A 26,771-nucleotide genomic window follows, 5' to 3' on the forward strand; every position below is an offset into this window, starting at 1 on the left:
ACTGCTATAATTACACACATCTGTCTCGTCGCAAAGAGAGAGAAAGAGAGAGAGAGAGAGTACTGCGTACTACAGCATTGTGAAATATTAAACATATCTTGCAATTTTAGTGTGGGACTAGATTCAAATTAGCACATAACAGCCATATGAAAAAGCCATGAATGTAGGCCACTTCACCACCGCATAAAGAGAAGTACGTGTTCTTTTTATATCATGTGAAGTTTGATAGAAGAGGATATTTTAAATGGCTGATGCGATGTATATTATATATATATATATATATATATATATATATATATATATATATATATATATATATATATATATATACTATCAAACTTCACATTAATCACGATTAATCGTGAAATTAAGCATACACCATTTATCTTGTTTAACACGCCCATTTTGCCATCAGATTGATTGTGATTCTCACAAAACTGTATTTTTTAGCTTTTTTCAAGGTAAATTTAGGGGTCTTTCCAAAAAAGGTGCGTCGAGATCGCTCATACATGATGTGGGAGGGCTCGCGCTCTTCAGATACAATGACAGAATATGACAGAGTTCGTGTTTTAAAGCGAAACAGACACTGGAATGAATAAGTCTCTATTCTCTCTGCCATCTCTGATGTAGCCCAATCAGCATGGACTTTTAAGATCATTTAACTAAGTGACATAAATTACGTTAATGATGCCATTTCACATGCTTCAGTAATTATTTTGCGTTAAATGTGTTAAATTATTTTAACGCGTTAAGGATTTTGAATGAATCGCATGCATTAATGCGTTAATATATATAATCATAATATAAATATATAATTAAATAATATTAATAATTCATTATTATTCATGTTAATATTTTCATAATTAGACATAGGGCTGCACGATTAATCGCATGCTATTCTCACGCGCATTTCGTCAGTAAAGCCGGTTCCCTGATTACCGCTAAATCGCCATCACCTGCTTTCAAATGAAGCGGCATTTAATAGACAGAGCCGTAGGTCACTGAAAAGCCACGCAATATCGCGTTCATATCGCAGATGAATCGCCTGCGATAATGAACGCGATATTGCGTGGCTTGTCCGTGAACTACGGCTCCGTCTATTAAAAGGCGCTCTGTTTAAAAACAGGTGATGGCGATTTAGCGGTAATCAGGGAACCGGCTTTACTGACGAAATGCGCGTGAGAATAGCATGCGATTAATCGTGCAGCCCTAATTATACATGTCTGTCTGTGTCTATTACATTAAATTATATATTAAATAGTATATATATATATATATATATATATATATATATATATATATATATATATATATATATATATATATATATATATATATATATATATATATATATATATATATATTAATGTTAAATTATATAAATTATAATATATATATATATATATATATATATATATATATATATATATATATATATATATATATTATTCATCATTATAATATAATTAAATAATATAAATAATTCAAGATTAAAACTTAAAATGGCTATATATACCATTTGATTGGTCTGATGATGACTACATGGTAGGCTTGAAATCATCATGCTAAATTGCATTTGTGATAGTTTTTCAAGAATATGGATCACTATAATTATTAAATTTTTTTTTTTTTTTGATGGCCCAAATGTCCACACACACACACACACACACCTACACACACACACACACACACACACACACACACACACACACAGATGTACGCACCAATACACAGAATGAAAGCAGAACCATGTGTGTACACTCACATAATGCACATCTGTACGAATGACTAAATGACAGTCAAGTGAAGTGTAGCTCACTGTATGAGTGTTTTGTCTGCTAACATGATTCACATAACTGGGCAAGCTGCTGCATGTTTTGGGATAATAACGGTGATGTCTAGTAGATAACCTGTATCTTCAGTGAACAAACACTATTATGCAACACTTTTCACTGTCATTCGAACTGTCATAGACCTCAGAAAGCCAAAACCATGATAGTGACCCTCTCATTAAAACAACAATTCACAGAGAACTGCACAGAGATTCTGTGTAAAGGATTTATGCAGGTGCACGTCCATTATGTGAAGACAAAATCGGCTAATCATCTCCATTTTCTGCATGCACAAACTAACACAAGTGACAGTCCTTGATAACCTTGAAACACAACGTCTCACATCTTACCCTCTCCTCGCTATTTCGCCTCAGCGTCCCCACCGGCAGCTTGAGCAGGAGCCTGCGGGTCCTACCGGGCGTTACGGCCGCCTGGACCACCATGGTGTGCGTGTGAGCGTCTGGTCCGCGAGCGTTCGGCGTCTGCTGTCCCGCCACAGACAGACGGGCTGTTCCTCTCTCTCGCTCCGTCTCCACGGCTCCCACCCTCCAATTTTCCAGCCTGTCTCTCCTGTTTCCCCCCTTTAAATGTGTTTGTGCCTTCTTTGTTGTTGTTTCTTGAACTCTTTGTGTTCGTTTTGCCTGTGTCTTTCAGAGGTGGGCGTCCTCAGTATGGTCTTCAGCCCATACTGTGGCAGCTTTCATACTGCTTCCTTACGAGAAGCGTGTGTGAGTGAGAGAGAGAGCAGAAGGGAGGGAGGTTGTTGTCTCTCTCTCTCTCTCTCTCTCTGTGTCTGGAAGTAGCCGTGGAATGGCGTGCGCTCTAGATACGTCAGCTTCGCTTCCTCCAGTCAAACTCAATCCAGGTCACTGGATTAATATGAGTATTATCACATACACACGCAGTGGGTCACGTGACACTATGCAAGAATGTATGTGTGTGTTTATACAGCAAAGTTCATGCTGTTGTGTACATGTCAACGTTTATGATGAGGGATAAAGTGTGTGTGTGTGTGAGTGTGTTGTAAAATATCCATTCTCCTGCTCAAACAGAATATCTGATGTTTTGCCATCTGCTGTTCAGATTAGCTGTAAATCCCATGGCTGCTTTCACCAGACAGACTACACACACACACACACACAAACACACACACACACACACACACACACACACACATAAAGGGAAAATACCCTCAAGCTGCCAACAAGATTACGCACTAGGGATCGTTGCATGTGTGTGTAGGACATTATCGCCTGTATGTCCTAACAGGGACCATGTCTTGTTAAAAACAGCACTAAACGCCTGTCCGTCCTTCTCTGCTCTTCAGAAGTAAATGAAGCAAGCAGTATTAAGTAGGTTTTTTAGGAGGTTTCTGTCTGGAAAATGCACTGGAAGGATGTGACATGTATCGTTATATTTTACAAGAACTAACCTGTAATGTTCAAGAAACAATTGGAATCAATCTTTGGCTCAAAACTCTTGAAAACTCTTGAGTTGCGTGCCTCGCTGATTGACTCAAAAATTGTAAATTCTGTTTTCATGTATTGTTCCAAACCTCTATGATTGACTTAAAAAGAAGTATTTTCAAATGCCTTTGTCCATAGAATGGACGTCAATGGGGTGACTTTCACTGTATGGATATTTTTCAAAAATATCTAGACTGACATAAGTAAATGATGAATTGGGATGAACAGAATTGGACAGAATTTGTGTTTTGGGGTGAACTATTTTGATGGTACTATTCCTCCCATCAAAAAAAAAAAAAAAAAAAAAAAAATGAAACAAATTTACACAGTAAAATACTGTTTTCCACTGAAATAGTAACATACCATAAAAACAATGCATTCTGGGTAATATATGTTGTTTTAAGAAATTAGGCCTATAGGTTACTTTCTCGAAAATGACAAATAATATTACCCAGAATGCAATGTTCTATGGTATATTACAGTTTAAATGGAAAACGGTATTTTACTGTGTAAATTTGTTTAGTTTATTTACAGTATTTTTTTTTTAGAGCGTACGCTGCCTTTTAAGATCGTTTTGACCAGTTTCTAATGAGGCATTGGATGGGTCCCTTGTGGACAAGGCAATCCCAGAATGCATTGTGATGAAAGTTTAGATAAATACCAAAAACACATTTCATTCAATGACAAAAACAGGCAAAAATATCATAAAGGGTGGGCTCTTTTTGACACAGAACACCCTAGCAACCACATAGTAACACACTAAAAAACACCCTATTCTAAGGGCCCTGGTCAGATAGGGGTCCACTCTCCCCTTCCCTCTCTCTATAATTATTCAGAGAGAGAGAGCGAGAGAGAGAGAGAGAGAGAGAGAGAGCGGATCATTCCTTCCAATTCCTGCTCAGCATCATTCATTCAGTAGCTGCTCTAGATTAGGAATATTAAAAACTGTTTCTATTTTTACCATACTGCAAAGTCAATGAGGGTTTGGATGGCTCTTTACACACTTGCCTTACATTATGGATGTAGAGGAACTGTTCTTTATAGCTAAATTATGCCAGTGTGGTAAACCAAGATGGGGAACAGGGGAACTGATAAATTTGTCACACCGTGTTTGTTGGTTCCTTCTCCACTCACACACTAAACCAAGCTATTACTTCCTGCGTAACCGTGACATTCTTAATACAACCCGAGAGTGGATAAAACGCCCGAGGGTACAGCTACTAACTCACACACACAGTATATACAGACAAACACACCTGCCTGAGCATTTTCTCCAACACAGCAGACCATTTTTGCAAATAGGTGACCATTCAAACAACACGACACTATATAAAACATGGTAAATGAACCTCTCACACTCTTACATCAATTTATCCAATATAAAAATGCAAACAAAATCTCTAAACACCCTCAATAACACAAAAGAGAGTGGACGGCAGGGCATGGGGGAGGCTGCTTGAATCTTGCTGAGATGTTTTAATGGAGTTCTGGAGCTCTGCCTCTGTTCTGGGACTGCAGGGGCTCTCCCAGACCCTGTTTACACTGCACCCTGTAATCTTAGCCCATGGCACTGTGTGTGTGTGTGTGTTTGTCTCAGATGGCGTCCATTGCAGTCTGTGTGGCTGTTATCCAGAGTGAGTTTTCATAAATTACCATAATTATTGCAAAACCCCACACACACACACACAAACATCTATCCACACCAACGCTCTTCTCAGAGGTCTGAACCTGGTATAAGACCAACTTTGGAAGGAAGACAATTAGATGGAGAAGGAAAGGGTTTCGTAATACTTGTCGTGGGAAAGGGTGAGGCTGAGAATGCAGAGTGAAACAAAAAAAGAGGGAAAACACAAGCGCTGACAGCAAGGATTTGTTCGCCATGTTGGAATAATTCACTTCAGTGAAGCAAATTGATAACGCTCCTGGGGTTATTGAGTCTATAAATTATCAGCCACTTTAATTTTCCTCATTAAAATAAAGCACATATCTGTTATCAAGTGCTGCAGATGGTTTTGGAAATACTGATCCGTTTCCGGAGAGAATATTGAAAGGTTGAGCTATCACTATAGCAAAAAATATGTATTCTGTGGTTTTATAGCATTTTATTTATTTTTATTTTTTTGTCAATCTTAGTAAATGTATTCTGCTAAAAAACAATTTCAGCACCTTAATTCAATTTAGTTTCATATGATCTTTTTAGGTCACCTTCTATTGAAAACAGTCTCTACTTCAAGAAAAAAATAAAACACATTATTGTGACAAAGTTTAAAATAAGAAAAAAAAAAAAAAAAAGAGTCATATTGTGAGATATAAGGCATGAGAAATAAATTATGAGAAATAAAGTCACAATTGTGAAATATAAACTCATAGTGTAAGATACAACGTTACAATTAATGAAAATAAAGTTGCACTTATGAGATATAACAAGTTGCAATTATGGAAAATATACTTACAATTGTGCAATATAAAAGCCATACTGTAAGATATAAAGTAAAAATTGTAAGGTTTAAAGTTGTAGTTATGAAAAATGAAGTCGCAATTGTAACATGAGGTCATTGTGTAAACTATAAAGTCAATTACGGGAAATAAAGTAGCATTTGTGAAATATAAATAGTTGCAATTATGGAAAATAAATTTGCTATTGTGAAATAAAATGTCATTGTAAGATTTTGGTTGTAGTTATGAGAAATTAAGTTGTAATTTTAATGGGGTCATGAATTGAGAAATCAACTTTTCCTTGAGCTTTTGATATATAAGCGGTCATCATACTATAAGAATATCCTGTAAGTTTCAGAACTGAAAACTTCCTTGTTAGTCCAATAAAAGCTTTTATTGACACCAGCCCCATCGAACGACTGATCCTGGAATGTGCATAGAGAGGTGAAACCCCACCTCCGCAGAAGAAATCAACGTCTACTTCATCATTGCAACGTTAGCCCCGCCCAATGCCGTGTTAGTGTTAGGAGAGGAGAGCGATACAAGACAAAAATAACATTACCTTTCAAATGATCCTAATGCTAGTATTATGGTTATTTATTTTCAACAATGTGAATATTCAGTTGAGCTTTATTTATTTATTATCACAATTTCACTCTAGGTTCTTTGGTAAATCAATCGCATTTCGGCGCAGGCTTTGCAAACAGACTTTTACGATATGGACTCGACAGTAATGCAACAACATGTAATTAACTGTTAATTCTAATGCCTGATCTGATATATGTGTTTACACTGAAGTCTCAGAGCAGAAACGCCCATTCAAACAAAGCGTTCAAATCAGAGGGCTAAAATCAGGGTAGCAAAAATGCCTTTTATTTCTAAATTATGGACAATTTTTGATGTAAAAATCATATTAACATTATAAGTGGACCCCAGGAAACATTATAAAACAATAAAACAATGCAGTTCATGACCCTTTATACAAGTCACAATCACAGAAAATAAAATTGCATTTATGAGATACAGTATTAAAAATTCAAATTTGGGAAATAAGTTTGTAATTGTGACAACAATTTATATTGTAAGATAATTATATTATAAGATACAATTGCAATAAATAAAGTTTTTTAAAATCTCGTTTTCCTTGATATGGCCCCTTTAAATATCAAAGTGACAGAAATATCATTGTGAGACAATACATGGGAGTCGCCCCCTTCACCAGTACATGCACTGAAAGACATCTTACATAACACATGACGAAGACACACAAATATCTACGAAAGACCTATTCTTTAAACACCAAATAATCCACAACAGCGAGAGGGACCAACTGTTTTGTCCCTGGTGGAAAGTTTGAATACTGGGTGACATTGCTTTGTGAGCTGGAAACATGAAAGAAAGAACCTGCAGTTTCTTTAGGCTGAAACACTGGGACAATGCAGTGTGTGTGAGGTGCATTTACAATAGAAGTCACTGAACACAGCACAACACTGCAGTGCTGCCAAACGCACAAGCCAAAGCCAAACAGACACGCACAATGGGCTTTATCGCTTATTCTTTATAGTGGCCGGTTTCACCCTGTCCTCTAGTTGGCCGTTGTTACTCTTGGGAGACTCACTCATACACACTGTGCAGTTGTGTGTGATGGAGGGCCAATAAAATGGAGTCATGGCCAGCTATGCCCTTTACACCACCCCACTGTTCCCATGGTGACCAGTGACAAACTACTGGCCATGCCCTCTGCCATTTGGAAAGAAGAAAAAAAAAACTTTTATGTTGTAACGTTGAGGCTGTAGTGAGCGCACAAAGACACTCAGGAGATCACAGGAATAAGTTTTGCACAATCACTAACATAAACGAGACCGAACACTTAACAAAGGGAACTGAGAGCTTAAATACACAGGGAGAATAATCAAAGGAACTGAGAACAGGTGAGCTATGAAAACAAATGGGTAAATATGGAAACTAACAAGGAACTAGAAGCAAATGGTATCAGGGAAACTAAAACACAATCAAACTGAAAAGAACTAAACATAACCCTGACAGACGCATTATATTGATGAAAAAGGAAAGGAAAGACATTTATAACGTCACAAAAGTTTTCAGAAAAGTTTTCTATTTCAGATAAATGCTGTTCTTATGAACTTTTTATTCATCAAAGAATCCTGAAAAACAAACAAATCTTTTCAAAGTTCGCAAAACAAACAAACAAACAAACAAACAAAACAAATAAATGCGAACTAGGTACGTTTCCATCAAGTTGTTCAAGCGGATGATGGTGGTATTGGTAACCTAGTAACCAACAGTAAATAAAACACCATCAGTGAAACAGCCAATTAGTTGCGTGGGTTTAAAGTTCGCTACATCAGAATTTATTAGGCAAATGCATTTCTATTTCCCATTATTTGCATTAACTCTTTTTCGCACAAGTCAAAAACCACCTGAATTGTTTTTTTTGTTTTGTTTTTTTTGCAAATTAAGGGATTTTTTTCTTTCTTTTTTCCATCACTCGTTTCTGATGCAATACTTCAAAATGCACATAAAAACAGGGTGATGGAAAAAGCTAAGGTTTCCACAAAACTTTTAAGCAGTTTTCAACACCGATTATTGTAAGGATTGTTCCTTTATCATCAAATCATCATATTAGAAGACTGGAGTAATGATGCTGAAAATTCAGCTTTGCATCTCAGGAATAAATTAAATTATAAAATATATTAAAACAGAAAACAGTTCTTTTAAATGGTAAAACTATTTTACAAAATTGCCATTTTTATTGTATTTTTGATCAAATAAACACAGTCTTGGTGAGCATAAGAGACTTTTTTCAAAAATATTTACAAAATTTAACCAACCCCATACTTTTGAAATGAAATGAGAGTAAATCACAAGGTTCAAACACAAGAGCATCTACCTCAGGCTCAAATACTTATTTACTTCAGAGTCCAATTACATCACACCCTTATATTGTTACGGCTGGTGGTGTAGAGATGAGGCAGATAACGGATTTCCACAAACATACAGGGTTTTAATATAAACAAAGGCAGAGTACACCAAACAAGCGTCTAACATAAACAGAGAACGGACAAGGAGTGCAGGGAGTGAGTGCATTATAAAGGGAGTGCAGATGATCAAGTCCAGGTGCAGGTGATGAGTGCTGATGAGGAGCTGACGAGGGAAGTGAGTGCAGGTGTAGAGAACAGGAGGATCTTGGGAATTGAAGTCCAGGGAAACAAGGGTTCTGTGACATTACCCCCCCCTCCCGGTAGGCGCGTCCTCGCGCCGTAGATGAAACAACCGGGAGGGGGGCGGGCGCCCTGGAGACCTCAAGCTGGTGCAGGGGGAGGAGCAAACTGGAGTGGAGGTCTCCAGGGCAGGTTCAAAAGCCATGGCGGGTCAGGGGCTGAAGGCAGCCATGGCGGGTCAGGGGCTGAAGGCAGCCATGGCGGGTCAGGGGCTGAAGGCAGCCATGGCGGGTCAGGGGCTGAAGGCAGCCATGGCGGGTCAGGGGCTGAAGGCAGCCATGGCGGGTCAGGTGCAGCGGGCAGCCATGGCGGGTCAGGTGCAGCGGGCAGACATGCAGCGGGCATACATGGCGGGTCAGGTGCAGCGGGCAGCCATGGCGGGTCAGGTGCAGCGGGCAGCCATGGCGGGTCAGGAGCCGAAGCCTTCGAGGCGTTGAGCCCAGGCGTCGCTGAAGGACTGGCGGGTGATGGCGGAACCGAAGGCTCCGCCGACCGAAGCGCAGCCGGGGCTCCAGAAGGCCGCAGTGGAAGCAGGAGGACAGCCAACAAAACGAACACCGGGGGGAGTGAGGAGGCCAACTGGAACTGAGGGACGGAGGGACGGAGCGGAGACGGAGGAGTGCAGTCCAGAGGGGAAGGCAGGCAGACGAGGGACCAAGGTGTGAGCGGAGGCAGGATGGAGACTGGTGAGACTAGTGGCCTGATGGACAACGGTGGAGCAGAGGGAGGTTGGAGCCGGGGTGACGGTAATCGCCCAGAGGTCCGAGGTGGAGATCTGGGCGAGGGGGCTAGAGGTGAAGGTTCAGTGTATACATAAATGGGAGGAGGCGGGAGAGGGAGGCAGGGAGGGAAAACAGTCTTTACAAAGTTCATAATGAAGGGCTCGGTGGCGGAGACTGGCGCTGCTTGCTCGGCGGCGAAGACTGGCGCTGCTTGCTCGGCGGAGACTGGAGCGGCTTGCTCGGCGGAGACTGGAGCGGCTTGCTCGGCGGAGACTGGAGCGGCTTGCTCGGCGGAGACTGGAGCGGCTTGCTCGGCGGAGACTGGAGCGGCTTGCTCGGCGGAGACTGGAGCGGCTTGCTCGGCGGAGACTGGAGCGGCTTGCTCGGCGGAGACTGGAGCGGCTTGCTCGGCGGAGACTGGAGCGGCTTGCTCGGCGGAGACTGGAGCGGCTTGCTCGGCGGAGACTGGAGCGGCTTGCTCGGCGGAGACTGGAGCGGCTTGCTCGGCGGAGACTGGAGCGGCTTGCTCGGCGGAGACTGGAGCGGCTTGCTCGGCGGAGACTGGAGCACTTGGCTCGGCGGAGACTGGAGAACTTGGCTCGGCGGAGACTGGAGAACTTGGCTCGGCGGAGACTGGAGAACTTGGCTCGGCGGAGACTGGAGAACTTGGCTCGGCGGAGACTGGAGAACTTGGCTCGGCGGAGACTGGAGAACTTGGCTCTGTCCAAAAGTCTATAAGCCAGGCCACCTCACTTGGTGGCTCGCACAGGGTTGGAGCTGCAGGCTCGGAAAGGGCTGGAGCGGGCTCGTTCATCCCCTCAAATACAATTAAAATCCCCACAGGCACTGGAGCTGGCTCTGTGGGGACTGGAGCGGGCTCTGGAGAGACTGGAGCGGGCTCTGGAGAGACTGGAGCGGGCTCTGGAGAGACTGGAGCGGGCTCTGGAGAGACTGGAGCGGGCTCTGGAGAGACTGGAGCGGGCTCTGGAGAGACTGGAGCGGGCTCTGGAGAGACTGGAGCGGGCTCTGGAGAGACTGGAGCGGGCTCTGGAGAGACTGGAGCGGGCTCTGGAGATACTGGAGCGGCTTGCTTCCTCCTCCTCCGCTTACGGGACCCAGTTGAGGATTGTGGGTTCCGTGTGGGGCAGGCAGGGAGTTCGCTGGAGGGGTATGCGGAGGAAGCCGGAGGTTGACTGACTGGCCCGGCCAACCGTGTCTCTGGATGGACTGGAGACATACACTTATCCTGAACCTCATCCACGAAGAATTTGGAGCCATTTAACCACAAAATAAAATTGATTGTTTCGCTTAAGGAGAAACGATAATCAGGTTCATCAAAACGGATAGTGTTGTCGTCCAGTCCATCCAGAAACAGGGAGATTAAACATGCTTCAGGCCAGTCAGACAAGAAAGCAAGCTCAACGAACTCCTCCACATACCTTTCCAGCGAACGACCCACCTGAAGAAGCCCGATGAGCCGATCGCCAGTTGCCAGATGGGAGAGAGGCCTTGGAGGAGCAGGAGCCAGGGAGCTGGTGGAAGTCTCCATTTTTTTTCTTTTTGTGGAAAATCCAAACTGTATTGGTCCGTTCTTCTGTTACGGCTGGTGGTGTAGAGATGAGGCAGATAACGGATTTCCACAAACATACAGGGTTTTAATATAAACAAAGGCAGAGTACACCAAACAAGCGTCTAACATAAACAGAGAACGGACAAGGAGTGCAGGGAGTGAGTGCATTATAAAGGGAGTGCAGATGATCAAGTCCAGGTGCAGGTGATGAGTGCTGATGAGGAGCTGACGAGGGAAGTGAGTGCAGGTGTAGAGAACAGGAGGATCTTGGGAATTGAAGTCCAGGGAAACAAGGGTTCTGTGACATATATAAAATGCTTTCGATTTGGGACAGCATACACCTCTGGGAAAATAACTTCCATTCTTTGCTTTTGCTAAAAGATCTGATGACAGAGCATTGCACAATCACCAAAACCAGTTTTTAATGTGACAGACTATTCACGGAAATCAAGCTTTTTTTGGGGAACAAAATTAATCTTTTCCAAAAATAACATCAGAGGCATTGTTGAAATATCTTACGTCAGGAGATTAAAATAAAGGGATTATAAACCGGTTGGGTAAAAATAATCAGAGCTTTGTTCTCAGACTTCCTGAAGGCACTGCGGGCTCTTGATGAGAGACAGCAGAATCACATATGCTGTTCAGCTACACAATCTAATTATTATCAAAGTCATTAAACAGAAATATAGGGAAAGACATGCTTATTGTATTCAAACATGAGTTGTCTTTCATTTAAACACGCAAACAACTACTGAAGAGTGCAAAATAGGGTGTTTTGAGTGGCTACCAGGGCATTTATATGCAGTTCCTAAAAGGTGTTCTGAGTGGATGCTTAGCCCACCAAGCAAAGAGAGTCGACCCTCAAGCTCAAGTCCCTCTTTTAATGTAAGTATATGGAATTTTTTTCACCATACTAAAATTCAGAGCTTTGTTTTTCAGTGCAATCATAATCATGGAAATTACAGCAATTTTTCTTGAACTGGAACATATGCACAGTCGCACACACACAAACTACCAGACTGCACTGCAAAAGTCTCAAGCACCTGTCAGGCCTGCGGTGTGTCACTCAGGTGAGATGATTGAATTATTTACAGCAGTGAAACTTCAGCATAAACTTTTACATCAGCATCATCATTTTCATCACCTTGCAGTCACAGATAAAACACACATTTGAGCAATAGCCAAGATCAGATGAAAGAAACAACTCAAACCCTAAAGCCATAGTCCATCCAAAATGAAAATGCACTCATTTACTCACCCTCATGCCTTTTAAACCTGTATGACTTTATTTCTTCTGTGGTACACAAAAGAAGATATTTTGAAGAACTGTTTATGTTCATACAATAAAAGTCAACACTGGACCCCACTGACTTTTATTCTTTGGAAAAGAAACTTTGTATTTGAAATATTTTTCAAAATATCTTTTGTGTTCCACAGAAAAGAAAGTCAAACAGACTGGATTGACATGAATCAATCATAATATATACATCATTTTCATTTTGGGCAGAACTACCCAAACCTTAGTATACGAAAAAGAAACAGTTCGTTTATATATACTCAACAGTTATCATATACCTTGGTATTAACATGTTATTCCAAAATACTTGAAAGAATATGCTTGTTATGCCATTTTCGCAACTTTTTTGGTAACACTTTAGAATACTGATCCTTCATTAATGAATAACTACACAGGAACAAATGAGTAATGCATTATTAACACTCTAGTAACTACTATTAACTAACAATAAACTCTGATTAATGAATTAGTAAGTAATAGTGCTCAGTTGAAGGTGGTAGTTCACTATTAGCTAATCAGTAACTACTATTTTTTTCATACCTCCCAGAGAACTACTAAGAACTACTTTATACATGTTCGTAATTAATGTGAATAATGCATTATGTATAATTAATTCTTGAGTAAAGGCCTTGGTAACCCACTAGTAATGACTGAAGTGTTACCAAATACTTAAGAAGGAATTTCTAATTATTTGGATCAGTATTCAAAAGTGAAAAGCATGATAACTCTCTAGTAACTACTGAAGTCTTTGTAAACTTTTGATGTTTTTGTAAAATATTGGATAGTAATAACTCAAGAGTTACTGTATAACTCTAAAGTAACTACTTCTTATTTGGATCAGTATTCTCAAGTGAAGATCATGGTAACCCACTAGTAATTACGTAAGTGTTACCAAATATATCATAAGGAATTACTGTACAAAAACATACAAAAACATCAAAAGTTTACAAAGACTTCAGTAGTTACTAGAGCGTTATCATGTTTTTCACTTTTGAATACTGATCCAAATAATTAGTAATTCCTTCTTAAGTATTTAGTAATACTTCAGTCATTACTAGTGGGTTACCATGACCTTCACTTTCTGGGAGGTATGAAAAAATAGTAGTTACTGATTAGTTAATAGTGAACTACTACCTTCAGCTGAGCACTATTACTTACTAATTCATTAATCAGAGTTTCTTGTTAGTTAATAGTAGTTACTAGGGTGTTAATAATGCATTACTCATTTGTTCCTGTGTAGTTATTCATTAATGAAGGATCAGTATTCTAAAGTGTTACCACTTTTTTGTTACACTAAAGTTAAATAAAGGTTATTTATTGGCAAATATGGTTCCATAAAGAATTTTAACATCCATGAAACCTTTTCAATGCACTTTATAGTGGAAAAAGATTATTAAAATGTTCTTCACACTAAGAAAAAAAAAAAAGTTTTTTTATGAACGAAAAAGTTATTTGAGAAACCCAAAATGCTTCTTCAACGGCATCAATGTGAAAACACCTTTTGGAACCTTTATTTTTAAAAGTGTAGTGGAGAAAGAAAGAGACAAAAAGAGAAAAATAACTTAATTTGACTTACAAACACATCCATTAGCATGTGCTCCAGAGTTGTTTCCAGGTCATCAAGTCTTGCTGCCAGTGTCATGATGGCTTATGCAGTCAAACCAAAACAACTAACGCAACATAAACTGATGTTAACTTCAAATATGAAGAAAACAAGGTTGTTTACATAAAATGTTTGTTCACTACAGCCAAAATGCACATCCAGTTTCCAAAAATCTGAACATCCATAGTAGGAATGTCAACACGTCCACATGCAATGTCAAAAATCCTTTCTTTTAAATCAACAACATTGGATCACAGAGGACCACACCAAACACAACGTCTCTTGACTGTGCTCCTCAGAGGTCCATCCCGTTTCAGATTGTGTTCGACTGGGTTCCAGATCCAGAAAGTGGCTCTAACTAGTGTATGAGCATCCACATGAAGACCTCCCCTTCTTTGGCTCAATTCTTAAAAGACTGCACCGTATGACAACCACATGACACCTAATTCGCTCAAACACTTCCTCCAGCCGTGAACACTTTCACACAGAACATCACTGAGACAAGAACAGACCGTCCAGCTCACTTCACATAAGGACAAAACTTCATTACTGAGGATGACCAACCATCTATGTGTGTGTGGAACAGTGTGTCCGCCTCTTCCTGGGGGCAGTGGACCCACAGTAGACCCCATTGTGCACCGGGACCCATGAGGATGAGGAGGACCCGCGAGGGTGTCTGTGTCCAATGCCCGTCTCATTCACATGGGCCTTCTGATCAATGCGGCTTTGTGTTGCCCATTAGCGAAGGGCCAAGAATGTCTCTGTGATGCCCCGGCCACAAAACAAGGCAATGTGCAGAGTCTCTCCAACTTATGTAAGCGATCGAGAGTTTACCGCTGTTTACGTTGCTTGCAATGCGATTAGTCTTCTCAATATGAGGTGGATTGTGATAATGTGCATTCGGTGGGACAGAATAATGAGAGAAAGAGGCACAGGGCTGTAATTATAAATAGCAGGATGTGACTCCATTTGAGTCACAGTTTAAAATGTAGCCAGAGAACACACGCACACTTACAGATGCTAACAGCTGTTGGCTAATCAAACAGGCCTAATCCTGTGAGCATTTGCACACATGCTGAGTTATTCTAGCTTACCTTGTGCAAATGCAAAGCTAAGAAACTTCCCGACACTGAGGCGGCCATATGCTGCACCAGTGATCAAACATTAAGTTCATGCATGCTTCACACTATCAGAACCTAATTTGAGCTATTTTCTGCATAATGCAAAATGATTTGAGGTCTTAGCATTTTTAAAGTGCTTCTTTTTATAGAGCTAAACGCCATAGAAACACATTATCTCATGTCTTTAAATAACATGGAAAATTATTCACTGATTTTAACAGCACAGAGGCATGTTTAGATCTGAATACAATAGAAACTATTGTTTACTCTTAAAACCGATACTCTACATAAGCTCAATTTTACAAGTTACGAAATGTGCCAGAAAGTAAAACATAATGCGACATGGGTATGTGTTGCATTCTCCACAAAGGGGCGCTATAGTGGACATTAGCATAAAGGGTCTTCCTCGGTTGTGGCGAGAAGAGATACAGCTACGGCCGGAAGTGACGCAAAATAGTTCACACCATAAAATAACAATAAATTAAATTTGCTACTTATCAGTGTGTTTTATTAATGTCTACAGCCCTAAACCTACCCTTACAATAATACAAATACTGCAACAATAATGCAAATACAGTAATTAATTGTTGTTCAGTGTGACAAAAATGATACAATATTGATGTGCGCATAAGCCCATTTTCCGCTGCTTAATTACAAGAAATACAAGAAGTATCCTAATTCCATGTACTGGCACACACATACAGTACACTGTAAAAAATATATATTTTCATGATTTCATGATTCAACATTTTTTCTTTTGTCAAATCAACTTGTATAATTCATGTGGTTCAGATAACATAATATTTTTAGTTGTGGTTGATTAAACTTTCATTGTATTAACTCAATTTTTTTTTTATTTCAATGAACTCAAAATTTCAAGGCAACCAGGTAAATTATTTTTTTTTAAGTTAAAACAACAATTCTTTTTTATAGTGTACACCATTGTTCAAACGTTTGGGGTCAGTAAGATTTTAAAATAAATTAACACTTTTATTTATCAAATATACATTCAATTGAGAAAAAATTGACAGACATTTATAGAAATTTATAATGTTACAAAAGATTTCTATTTCAAATAAATTGTTTATTGAACTTTCTATACATTAAAGAATCCTGATATGTCTTACAGTTTCCACAAAAATATGAAACAGCAAAAACTTTTTTTAAAACACTGATAATAAGAAATGTTTCTTGAGCAGCAAATCAGCATATTAGAATGATTTCTGACAGATCATGTGACACTGAAGACTGGAGTAATGATGCTGAAAATTCAGCTTTGACATTACTAGAATTACATTTTAAAATATATTACAATAAAAAAAAAATTGTAATAATATTTCACAATATTACTATTTTTGATCAAATAAATGCAGCCTTGGTGAGCATAAAAGACTTAAAAAATCTGGTTACACTTTATTTTAGGGTCTTTTAACTAGTTGCTTATTAGCATGCATATTACTAGAATATTGGCTGTTTATTAGTAATTATTAAGCACATATTAATGCCTTATTCTGCATGACCTTATTCTACATTCTTAATCCTACCCAATACCTAAACTTAACAACTAACTTACTATTAATAAGCAGTAAATCAGGAGTTTATTGAGGGAAAATTCGTATTTGATAGTGAATACATGTTCCCTATACTAAAGTGTTACCAAAAATCCTACCGACCCCAAACCTTTGTACAGTAAAGTACACTTCCACACGTCCATGTCAACACATTTTTAACCATGGCTGAAGGCCTGCAAACCAATCCCATTATGAGCGACACAGCCAGCAGTAGATTAAACTACTGATCTCTTCTAAAGACAGATGGAGCTAACATTCAGTGTGTGTTTGTGTGTGTATGAGTGTGAGGTGCTACTGATGAACATCAGACTTATAACACCATCAACATCATAGCAAACTCCAATAAACACCAGCACAGTACACTGTACAAATGACCGGATAAGATGACAGGACTGATGCAAGCACAACACTGACTTGTAAAGTGTAAAGAGTGTTGACCTATGACCTCCATGAAGATGACAGATTCACAAACACACCTTAAAGTGACAATTCGTTATATTGAAGTCTTGTTGACCCCTTGACCCTACAATTTAGTCTGGCTGATAATGACCGTTGATGCTGCTGAGGTCAAAAGTGATTATATCCAAGTGTATTTCTGTGCATATTCAATGGATATTTCAAAATGTAAACAAACCAACATCACTATTATTAATGCTTATATTTATTATTATACTGTAGGGTAAGAGTTTTGTTCTAAACCACATATCAATGCATTAAAAACCATATACACACCTTACCTGTAGGGCAAAACCCTGGCAACCAACACACCAGCATAGTGGTGGTCAGTTTTATATGGGCAAGCACCACTATAACTACTACCACTACTACTACTACTACTATTAATGTTATAGTATTAATAAATATTATATAAATATATAATAATATAATATTCTTAATAATATTAATAGTAGTATAAAATAATAGTAATAATAATATATTTTCAGTGCTACACTTCGTTTTACAATTTTCAGTCCCACATGTTCAAATAATTTGTGCCAACACTTATGTCTTTAATCTCCTTTGCATAGATGCACTTTTCTAGTGTAACCCTAAAATGATTTCTTACCATAAATGGGAACATGGTCAACTTTAGTTTTTAGTCCAGGAAGACACTCCTCTTCACTGTCACATGATTTTTTTTTTTTCATTCTGCTCTAGGGGTTACTCAAACTTCCTGCTGTTCATGTTCAATGTCACAGCCAACATACTCACCAGAGCACATTTTTTGATTAAATGCAGCCGTCTGTCAGACATCCAAATCGCTCTGACCTTGTTCTGACGCTCCACATCCATTCACTAGCAAATTAACTTTGCAACTCAGTCTCGTTTTTGGTTCAGAAACTAAATTTCTCAGCCAGACTCTTCAGTGCACATGCAAACATGACCTGCAGTCACTCTCACATGCTCTTCTAGGCTTAACACACACACACACACACAAGAGGAGAAAGACTTAGGTGATCCATTTTAGTCCTGACCTAAAGCCTCTTTCCAGCTTTTCTTACCTGACAAACATCACTCCCCTAATCAACTATGGTACTGCTGTACATACCATTTATTAATTTTTACCTATACAACTTATAACTGAGTTTAAAGGTGCCCTCGAATGAAAAATTTAATTTATCTTGGCATAGTCAAATAACAAGAGTTCAGTACATGGAAATTACATACAGTGAGTCTCAAACTCCATTGTTTCCTCCTTCTTATATAAATCTCATTTGTTTAAAAGACCTCCGAAGAACAGGCGAATCTCAACATAACACCGACTGTTACGTAACAGTCGGGGTGTACGCCCCCAATATTTGCATAATGCCAGCCCATGATTCCAACATTATGAAAGGCATTACACAAGGGCAGCCAGTAACGTCTGGATCTGCACAGGTGAATCAACAGACTAGGTAAGCAAGCAAGAACAATAGCGAAAAATGGCAGATGGAGCAATAATAACTGACATGATCCATGATATCATGATATTTTTAGTGATATTTGTAAATTGTCTTTCTAAATGTTTCGTTAGCATGTTGCTAATGTACTGTTAAATGTGGTTAAAGTTACCATCGTTTCTTACTGTATTCACGGAGACAAGAGCCGTCGCTATTTTCATTATTAAACACTTGCAGTCTGTATAATCCATAAACACAACTTCATTCTTTATAAATCTCTCCAACAGTGTAGCATTAGCCGTTAGCCACGGAGCATAGCCTCAAATTCATTCAGAATCAAATGTAAACAATATAACAGTATACAATACTCACATAATCCGACGCATGCATGACGAACACTTTGTAAAGATCCATTTGAGGGTTATATTAGCTGTGTAAACTTTGTTTATGCACTGTTCAAGGCAAGCGCGAGCTCCGTGGGCGTGGAGCACGAGAATTAAAGGGGAAGCATCCCCTGAATTTGCTCATTTATAATGATGCCCCAAAATAGGCAGTTAAAAAAAATTAATAAAAAAAAATCTAGGGGGTATTTTGAGCTGAAACTTCACAGACACATTCAGGGGACACCTTAGACTTATATTACATCTTTTTAAAAAAAGTTCTAGGGCACCTTTAAGTGTGTACTCACACTAGGCGTTCTGAACCATGCCCAAGCGCATCTGACCCCTAAAGCCCGGTTTGTTTGACCTGTGTGATTGCTCCGTATTTGGGTTTATAACAGGTCTGGTTCTACACCTCATTGATGAACAGGAATTGTAGTTTGCGAGTAAAGCTGCAAATTCCTCCATTAATGTCAGCTGCCTTCGTAATAATCCTCTGATATGTGCAAGTGAAAATCGCTGCACAGCATGAATGATTAATCTATTAGGCAGTATTTTAGCGAAAGTGCTTTTTCTTCTTGTTTTCTTCCATACAAAAAGTTACATGACGTAAGCGTGCTCCGGCCCGGAACATTAAGCGCAATGTGAGTGCAGGCCAGCGGGCAGAGGTGTAAAGTATTTGAGTAAATGTAATTAGTTACTGTACTTAAGTATCCTTTTGGCTACTTTGTAGTTGTACTGAGTATCAAAGATATTGGCAATTTTTACTCTCTACTTGACTACATTTTTGACCAAGTAAATGTACTTTTTTACTCCACTACATTTGTGATGTGTAATGCAATTACAGATTACATTTTTCATGACACCTAACTTTTTCTGCAGCAGTTTGTTTCTGATATAAAGAAGTGATATCGCCATCTAAGGGCACTGAAGGTACAATATCTTGTGCGTTTTGCCTTTACTCACCCAAACTTTTCAACAAGGCTACTTTACCTGAATGTGAGTCCATTAGCAGGTAGTTGCTGATCGCAGGTGTTTGATTTATTAGATGAGGAAAATGACTGCAGCTGGTGATGAGGCTCAAACCAGCACATACAGTAGACTTTGACTATTTAATTTTACTTAACATTCTTTTATTTATCCGCTATACTGACAAGACCTTTTTGAAGGATATTGGTTTACTAATGACCTTTCTGTGCACTTGCGCTTAACTGAGACTTGAGAGTTTGTAGAGGTTTAAAAGGTTGTTGTGTCGACCTTGATTTATTGTAATATTGAGGTGTTCAGTTTTATTTTGATTTTAGAAAATAAACTTGATTTCTCATCTTACAAATCAATTGTTTCTTATTTTCACTGTCATGTCTCTCAGGACTAGTGCATCTCTGAGCCTACATTCAGCATGAGTAAAATACTTAAGTACTGTTAAAATCAGATACTTTAAGACTTTTACTCAAGTCGTATTGGAATTGGTTACTTGTAACTGTAGTGGAGTCATTTTCTATGTAAGGTATCTGTACTTTTACTCAAGTATGGTTTTCAGGTACTCTTTACACCTTTGCCAGCAGGGGAGTGGGGAGGGGGGACAATCGCGCTCGGGCTCGGTTTAAGGCAACTGTGCCTAATGTGAGTACACCCTAAGGGGGCTTTCACACTTGGCTTGTTTGCCACGGTGCGTGCCCGGGCGCGATTGTTCCCAGTGCCCCCCGCAGCGTTGGTCTGGTTTCACACTCAAATAGATTCTATTGAACCCTGGTGCATTTGCATTCATCTTACGTTATCACAGACGTGCACGGCACATGATAGAAAACAGAACGTGGGTCAGTAAATTGTGTTTTTTTATTAATTTGGTGCTATTATGTGCACAGAGTAAACGACACTTGTGTTTATTGTATGTGCGTCGCATGTAGATGGTTTTCTGCTGCTTGCAAACTGACTATTTTGATGAGACAGCTGATTGCCATTCATTTGCCACTCTGATTGCACTCGCAAAGCGTGAATACACTGTAGGCTCACTCCTGCTCGAATCCAAGATAAATCATCAACTCTTACATGTGTTTTATTTTAGTAAATATATTATAATCGGCTAAAATGCATGCGCAGGTTACTTTACTTCCTGAAAAAGTGCTTTCATATTCACGCTAACCGCGGCACAGTTCGAGTGCAACAAGCTGCTTTAAATCAGAAATCATTGTTCAGCCTAAGAACCCTATCAGCCTGACATTTACACACGCATGACATGCTCGCCCACTGACATCAGGGGTAAAGAGGGCCAAAACATGCTCTCACATCAGCTCTGTTTGATTCATTTTCTCCATCTATTTAGTGTTTGTTCTACACTGGGCTAGGTGGGGCGTTATTTACACTGGCACATACACAGACAAATTACACATTTTGCCAACAAAGATCTCAGTGTTTGCACTGACAGCAACTTCAGAATGGCAGAACAGAATTAAAATTCATGAGGATTCTTGCAAAAATTATAGGCTATATCACTGTAAATATATAATGGATATAAATTTAGGCCATGCATTACAGATCTTTTTTCTTCTTCTCTCTCACTCTCAGCTTGCATGACTTGAAAACAGGATTAAGCACTATATGTGTCCACTTTAACCCCTTAAATAGTCTTCAGGTCAAGAGTAGGGCTGCACAACGATTAATCGTTTGCAAAATAAAAGTCTGTGTTTACGTAATATATGTGTGTGTTCTGTGTATAATAATTATGTATATATAAATACATGCACATACATGTATATATTTAAGAAAAAAAAATATATTTATATATAAAATATTTATATTTATATGTAATATATAATATATATAAATATGTATATTTATTTATACATGTATATATTTTTTAAATTTATACATGTATGTGCATGTATTTATATATACATAATTATTATACACAGAACACACACATATATTACGTAACACAGACTTTTATTTTGCAAACGATTAATCACGATTAATCGTTGTGCAGCCCTAGTCAAGCGTCTAAATCACAAGACCACAAAGTGGTTTGCATCTCAATGGTTCTTAACCTACTCAAACACCAAACTACATTCAGTTTACACATTAAAGCTGTTCATCATACAGGCATTGTGAGTTATATTGTTAAACTACATGATGCATTTCTTAAAGGGATAGTTCACCCAAAAAACAAAAAAAAATGACCCCATAATTTACTCACCCTCAAGCCATCCAAGGTGTATATGACTTTCTTCTTTCAGCCAAACACAATTAGTTATTTTATATCCTAGCTTGTCCAAGCTTTATAATGGGAGTGATTGGAAGATGAGATTTTGTAGTCCAAAAATGTGCATCCATCAATCATAAAACGAGTTAATAAAGCCCTTCTTAAGCGAATAAATGCATTTGTGTAACACAAATATCCTTATTTAAAACTTTATAAAGTAAAATAGCGGGTTTCTGACTCTAAAGCCATACACATTCGACGTCCAAAAAGTGTTAGTAGTACACAATGACATGACATACATGTGTTTGAGTGAAAGAAGAAAGTCATATACATCTAGGATGGCTTGAGGGTGAGTAAATTATGAGGTAATTTTCATTTTTGGGTTAACTATCCCTTTAAGTCAACCACTAAACAAAAATAACATTGTAGTCAAGTATTTTATGATATAAATTTTTTTGTGATGTGATGCCAGTAAACAAACCACAGAATTTGAGCATGACTTCTTCACTGTATGTATGTGTGTTTGTGGGTATAATAAAGAGCTCTTTGTATTCTCTGTCTCTGTGCATCAAGGTGACCTTGACTGCAGCAGTGTAAACCGATATCCTCACACTCCTTCAGTCTTATATCTTTCATTCCATTCATAGTTTATTCTTAGTGATTTTTTTCCTTTACTCTGGGCCTGTATGTCAGAACCACTGCATCACTGTGTCTACTACCCACAATGCTCTACTTTAACACCTGAGTCAGCACTGGCTCTCTGGCCTATATAGAGCTTTTTGCTTCTCTGTCTCAAATACACACACATATATACATATGCCCACACACCATCTTATGGGAACCTGTGTAAGTGAATCTCTCTGATAAGGACGCAGTACGGTGAGTCACGAGTCAGCATTTTCTGCCCTACTAAACTCAGCCTAGTTTTATACTGAGAACAGCCATAATTTAGAGCGACACACCAACACAGATATCATCTACTCCAGAATATCGCAAGGATCCTCATATAAATTAAACACAGTCTGGTTTGAATTTCATTAAAGGTATTAAAGTCACAGCATGTCAAGATACTCCCAAAGGACATGGTAAAATACTTTAACACTACTTACACACACTGTAAAACCCAATACGTCCAGAATACTCAAAACATTTGAGGAAACTTATTACCTCAAAACATTTATGTGAACTAACTCATTTTTTTAAAGTTGGTATAACTTAAAATTTTTGTGACAAGTGGGGCGGGGCGGATCAAGGCCAGTGTGGTGCACAGGTGTCTCTCACTAACAATCCCGTCACCAGCATCCCTTGCCCAACTCATCACAGTGTTAATTACATACAGTTAATTTACATAAACATCACATTCAGATCTTGGTTAAAGGTTACATAGCAAATAACACATGCTATTATAACTATCAGAGAGACTGTCATTACATACTTGCATATATGTAATCAAACAACATATGTGGTCTTAAATGTTTTGCAGCTCATCCTCAACCCAACCACAGGCTCTACTCTTCACCACCTACAAAACTAACATAACAGAACCCCCCTGAATCCCAACATAACACAACATTAAACATTAACTTATATCTCCATATGTTAATCTTGTGCAAAAACACACAAAATAACACTTAATTTCAACAGTTATTTATATGGTCTGACGCAAATCTGCTGCAGCTCAACTCAATCATATTAAGTTCAGCTTACTACAATGAAATTTTGAGTTCATGCAACTTTTTCCTATTAAGTACAATGAACTTTCATTATTAATTGAGTGAAACAAACTCATTTAATTTAATTAATTTCCCTGTTCGGTTTTACAGTGCACACTCACTCACCTTAACATGTACTGCATAAGAATATGTTATTACAATCACTGCTACATGCAGTATGCCTACAGAAACGGTGTCATGTATGTGTGTGTACATTCACCTCCCTTCTGTGCTGCAGAAAAAAATGTATTCAAATGCTAGAATATAGTAGAATATAAATTCAAAATTAATTCATAATGGATTGTGAATTCAAATTTAAAGGATTAGTTCACTTCAGAATTAAAATTTCCTGATAATTGATTCACCCCCATGTCATCCAAGATGTTCATGTCTTTCTTTCTTCGGTCGAAAAGAAACTGTGTTTTTTGAGGAAAACATTCCAGGATTTTTCTCCATATAGTGGACTTCAACGGCTACCAACGGATTGAAGGTCCAAATTGCAGTTTCAATGCAGCTTCAAAGGGTTCTACACAATCCCAGACGAGGAATAAGTCATTTTCTAAAAAAATAAAAATGTAAATGCTCTTTACCACAAATGCTCATCTTGTACTCCTTTGCGATGCGCCACACATTATGTAATCACGTTGGAAAGGTCACGCGTGACGTAGGTGGAAGTACCACGGTAGGGCGTAAAACTCCATCTCATTTTCTCCTCCAACTTCAAAATCATCCGCGTGATGCGTGGCACATCGCAGAGCTAGTGCAAGATGAGCATTTGTGGTTAAAAAGTATGTAATTTTTATTTATTTTTTAGCAAATGATGCTAGATAAGACCCTTTGTAGTCGGCTGAGATTGCATAGAGCCCTTTGAAGCCGCATTTAAACTGCAATTTGAACCCATTGAACCCTGTTGAATGGAGGAAAATCCTTTTTTAATCAAAAAACAATTTCTTTTCGACTGAAGAAAGAAAGAAATAAACATCTTGGATGACATGGGGGTGAGTAAATTACCAGGAAATTTGAATTCTGAAGTGAACTAATCCTTTAAAGCGGAATGTACATTTAAAATGTGAAGTGTATTGTACAGTGTGTAAATTCAAATTTAAATTCAAAAATGCAAAATGGAACGTAAAGTCAAATGTGGATTGGAATTCAATTTAAAGGCACAATATATAAGATTTTTGGAATAAAATATCCCAAAACTGCTAGAACGGTGTTATATATTTTGTTGACTTGTGTACTTGCATTATCCCAAATGTTTACAATAATGTTTAAATCCAGAGAAATCAGCCATTTTAACCAGTGTAACAGCCCGTCATTGGCCCGTCTGTTAATGACGTCATATCCGCGTTACCCTCGATTTCTGGTTTTACTTCTGTATAAACCATGGAAATGCCAAAGACTCTTTCATATATTATGTGTTTTATTAGACAGGTGAGCAACTGTTTGGATCCCTTTACAGAAAACGAATCATTGTTATATAGCTCAACACGGTTAGTCTTATTGTTTGAATCTCTTGTTTTCTTGATTTACCGCGAGTACATTCAAAATCAGAAATTTGCTATGCATTTTCTTCACCATAAAATATTTTAAAATGAATTGCATGCCATTTAGCAACACACGTCATCTAGCTTTTATTAATATGATATTCTCACATCGATCTAGCTTACTGCAGTGTGCAACAAGTCTCTCATACCAGCCACCGAGCAAACACACAGAGAAACATTATAACAACTTTCAACACACTCAAATGTATTTTTAGTATGATTGTCTTGACCAAGTAAAACAGCACTGCATTGCCCCACAACTGTAATTCATCAAATAAAGAGACATGTATGAGTAGTAATTCGGCACTTGTGGCCGTTTCATTAGAATGAAATGAAATAATGTGAATTTATCAAACGTAACTGTAACAAAGTTCAAGATAGAACGAGGTGGACACTAATTGTAACTTTACTCGTAATATAAACAAACTACAAAATGAAAGGTGTGGCAGCAGCCGACTGCAGCATTTCTAACAACGTAAAATGTCCCAGGCTCTTGGATATGCCCTGCTTCATACCACAGTAACATTAATACATTTTTAAAACATTAGCTCATCCATGAACATGATTTCTCGTCCCGTCGGATTGCTTTCCTTCGGCTGTTGAGATGAAGACGACAAATTCCATTACTCCACCCTCATTCATGGTGTCATCAAGCTATGTCTTTGTTACTGTTTTGAATAAGTGACCTTATTTTTTTTTAATAAGCGGTGAAACTTACATACTGTGCCTTTAAAATGTAAAGTGGCAGGTAGAGTCAAATGTAAAGCTGAACGTAAAAGAAGTGGAGTGAAATTAAACTAAAAAAAACTAAATGGAATTTTGAGATTTTAAAACTCAAAAATGCAGAGTGGAAAATAAAATTAAAATGCAAAATGGTCATGTAAATAAAAATGTACACGTAAATTACTTTATAATTGTCTTTTATACATTATACTGTCCTTTATACAATCATCATTTATACTTAATATACATAATATTACTGCAAACCGTAGAAGACTGCATAAAACTCATTAAACTCAATCTGACTCTTCCAATTTATAGTGCATTCTGACCCACCAATATAGTCAAATGTTAATTTGATGTTTCAAGTGATAAAAAGTAGTGCAATCTAAAATACCTATGCTGTTCTTTCCACTTTTCACAGAAACAACACTCTTGACTGTAAAACTGCACGTGTGGAAGAGTGTGTGTGT

General features: G+C 38.4%; 1 protein-coding gene across 3 annotated transcripts in view; it reads right to left on the reverse strand.

Annotated features, from left to right (window-relative positions):
* The window catches only part of frmd4a (FERM domain containing 4A), a 113,888-nt gene extending 99,232 nt beyond the window's left edge, over nt 1–14,656 (reverse strand). Inside the window, exon 1 of one of the 3 annotated variants that reach the window (XM_048169015.1) lies at nt 14,142–14,656. In XM_048169015.1, coding sequence (XP_048024972.1) covers nt 14,142–14,207 — 66 coding nt within the window. In that variant the 5' untranslated portion in view covers nt 14,208–14,656. Of the gene's footprint in view, nt 1–2,182; nt 2,587–14,141 lie in introns of those variants that run through there. The other 2 variants (XM_048169014.1, XM_048169013.1) reach the window with 2 other exon arrangements.
* Between the last annotated feature and the right edge of the window lie 12,115 nt (nt 14,657–26,771).

The sequence above is a fragment of the Megalobrama amblycephala genome, linkage group LG19, assembly GCF_018812025.1.
Source record: "Megalobrama amblycephala isolate DHTTF-2021 linkage group LG19, ASM1881202v1, whole genome shotgun sequence".
NCBI classification, from domain to species: Eukaryota; Metazoa; Chordata; class Actinopteri; order Cypriniformes; family Xenocyprididae; genus Megalobrama; species Megalobrama amblycephala.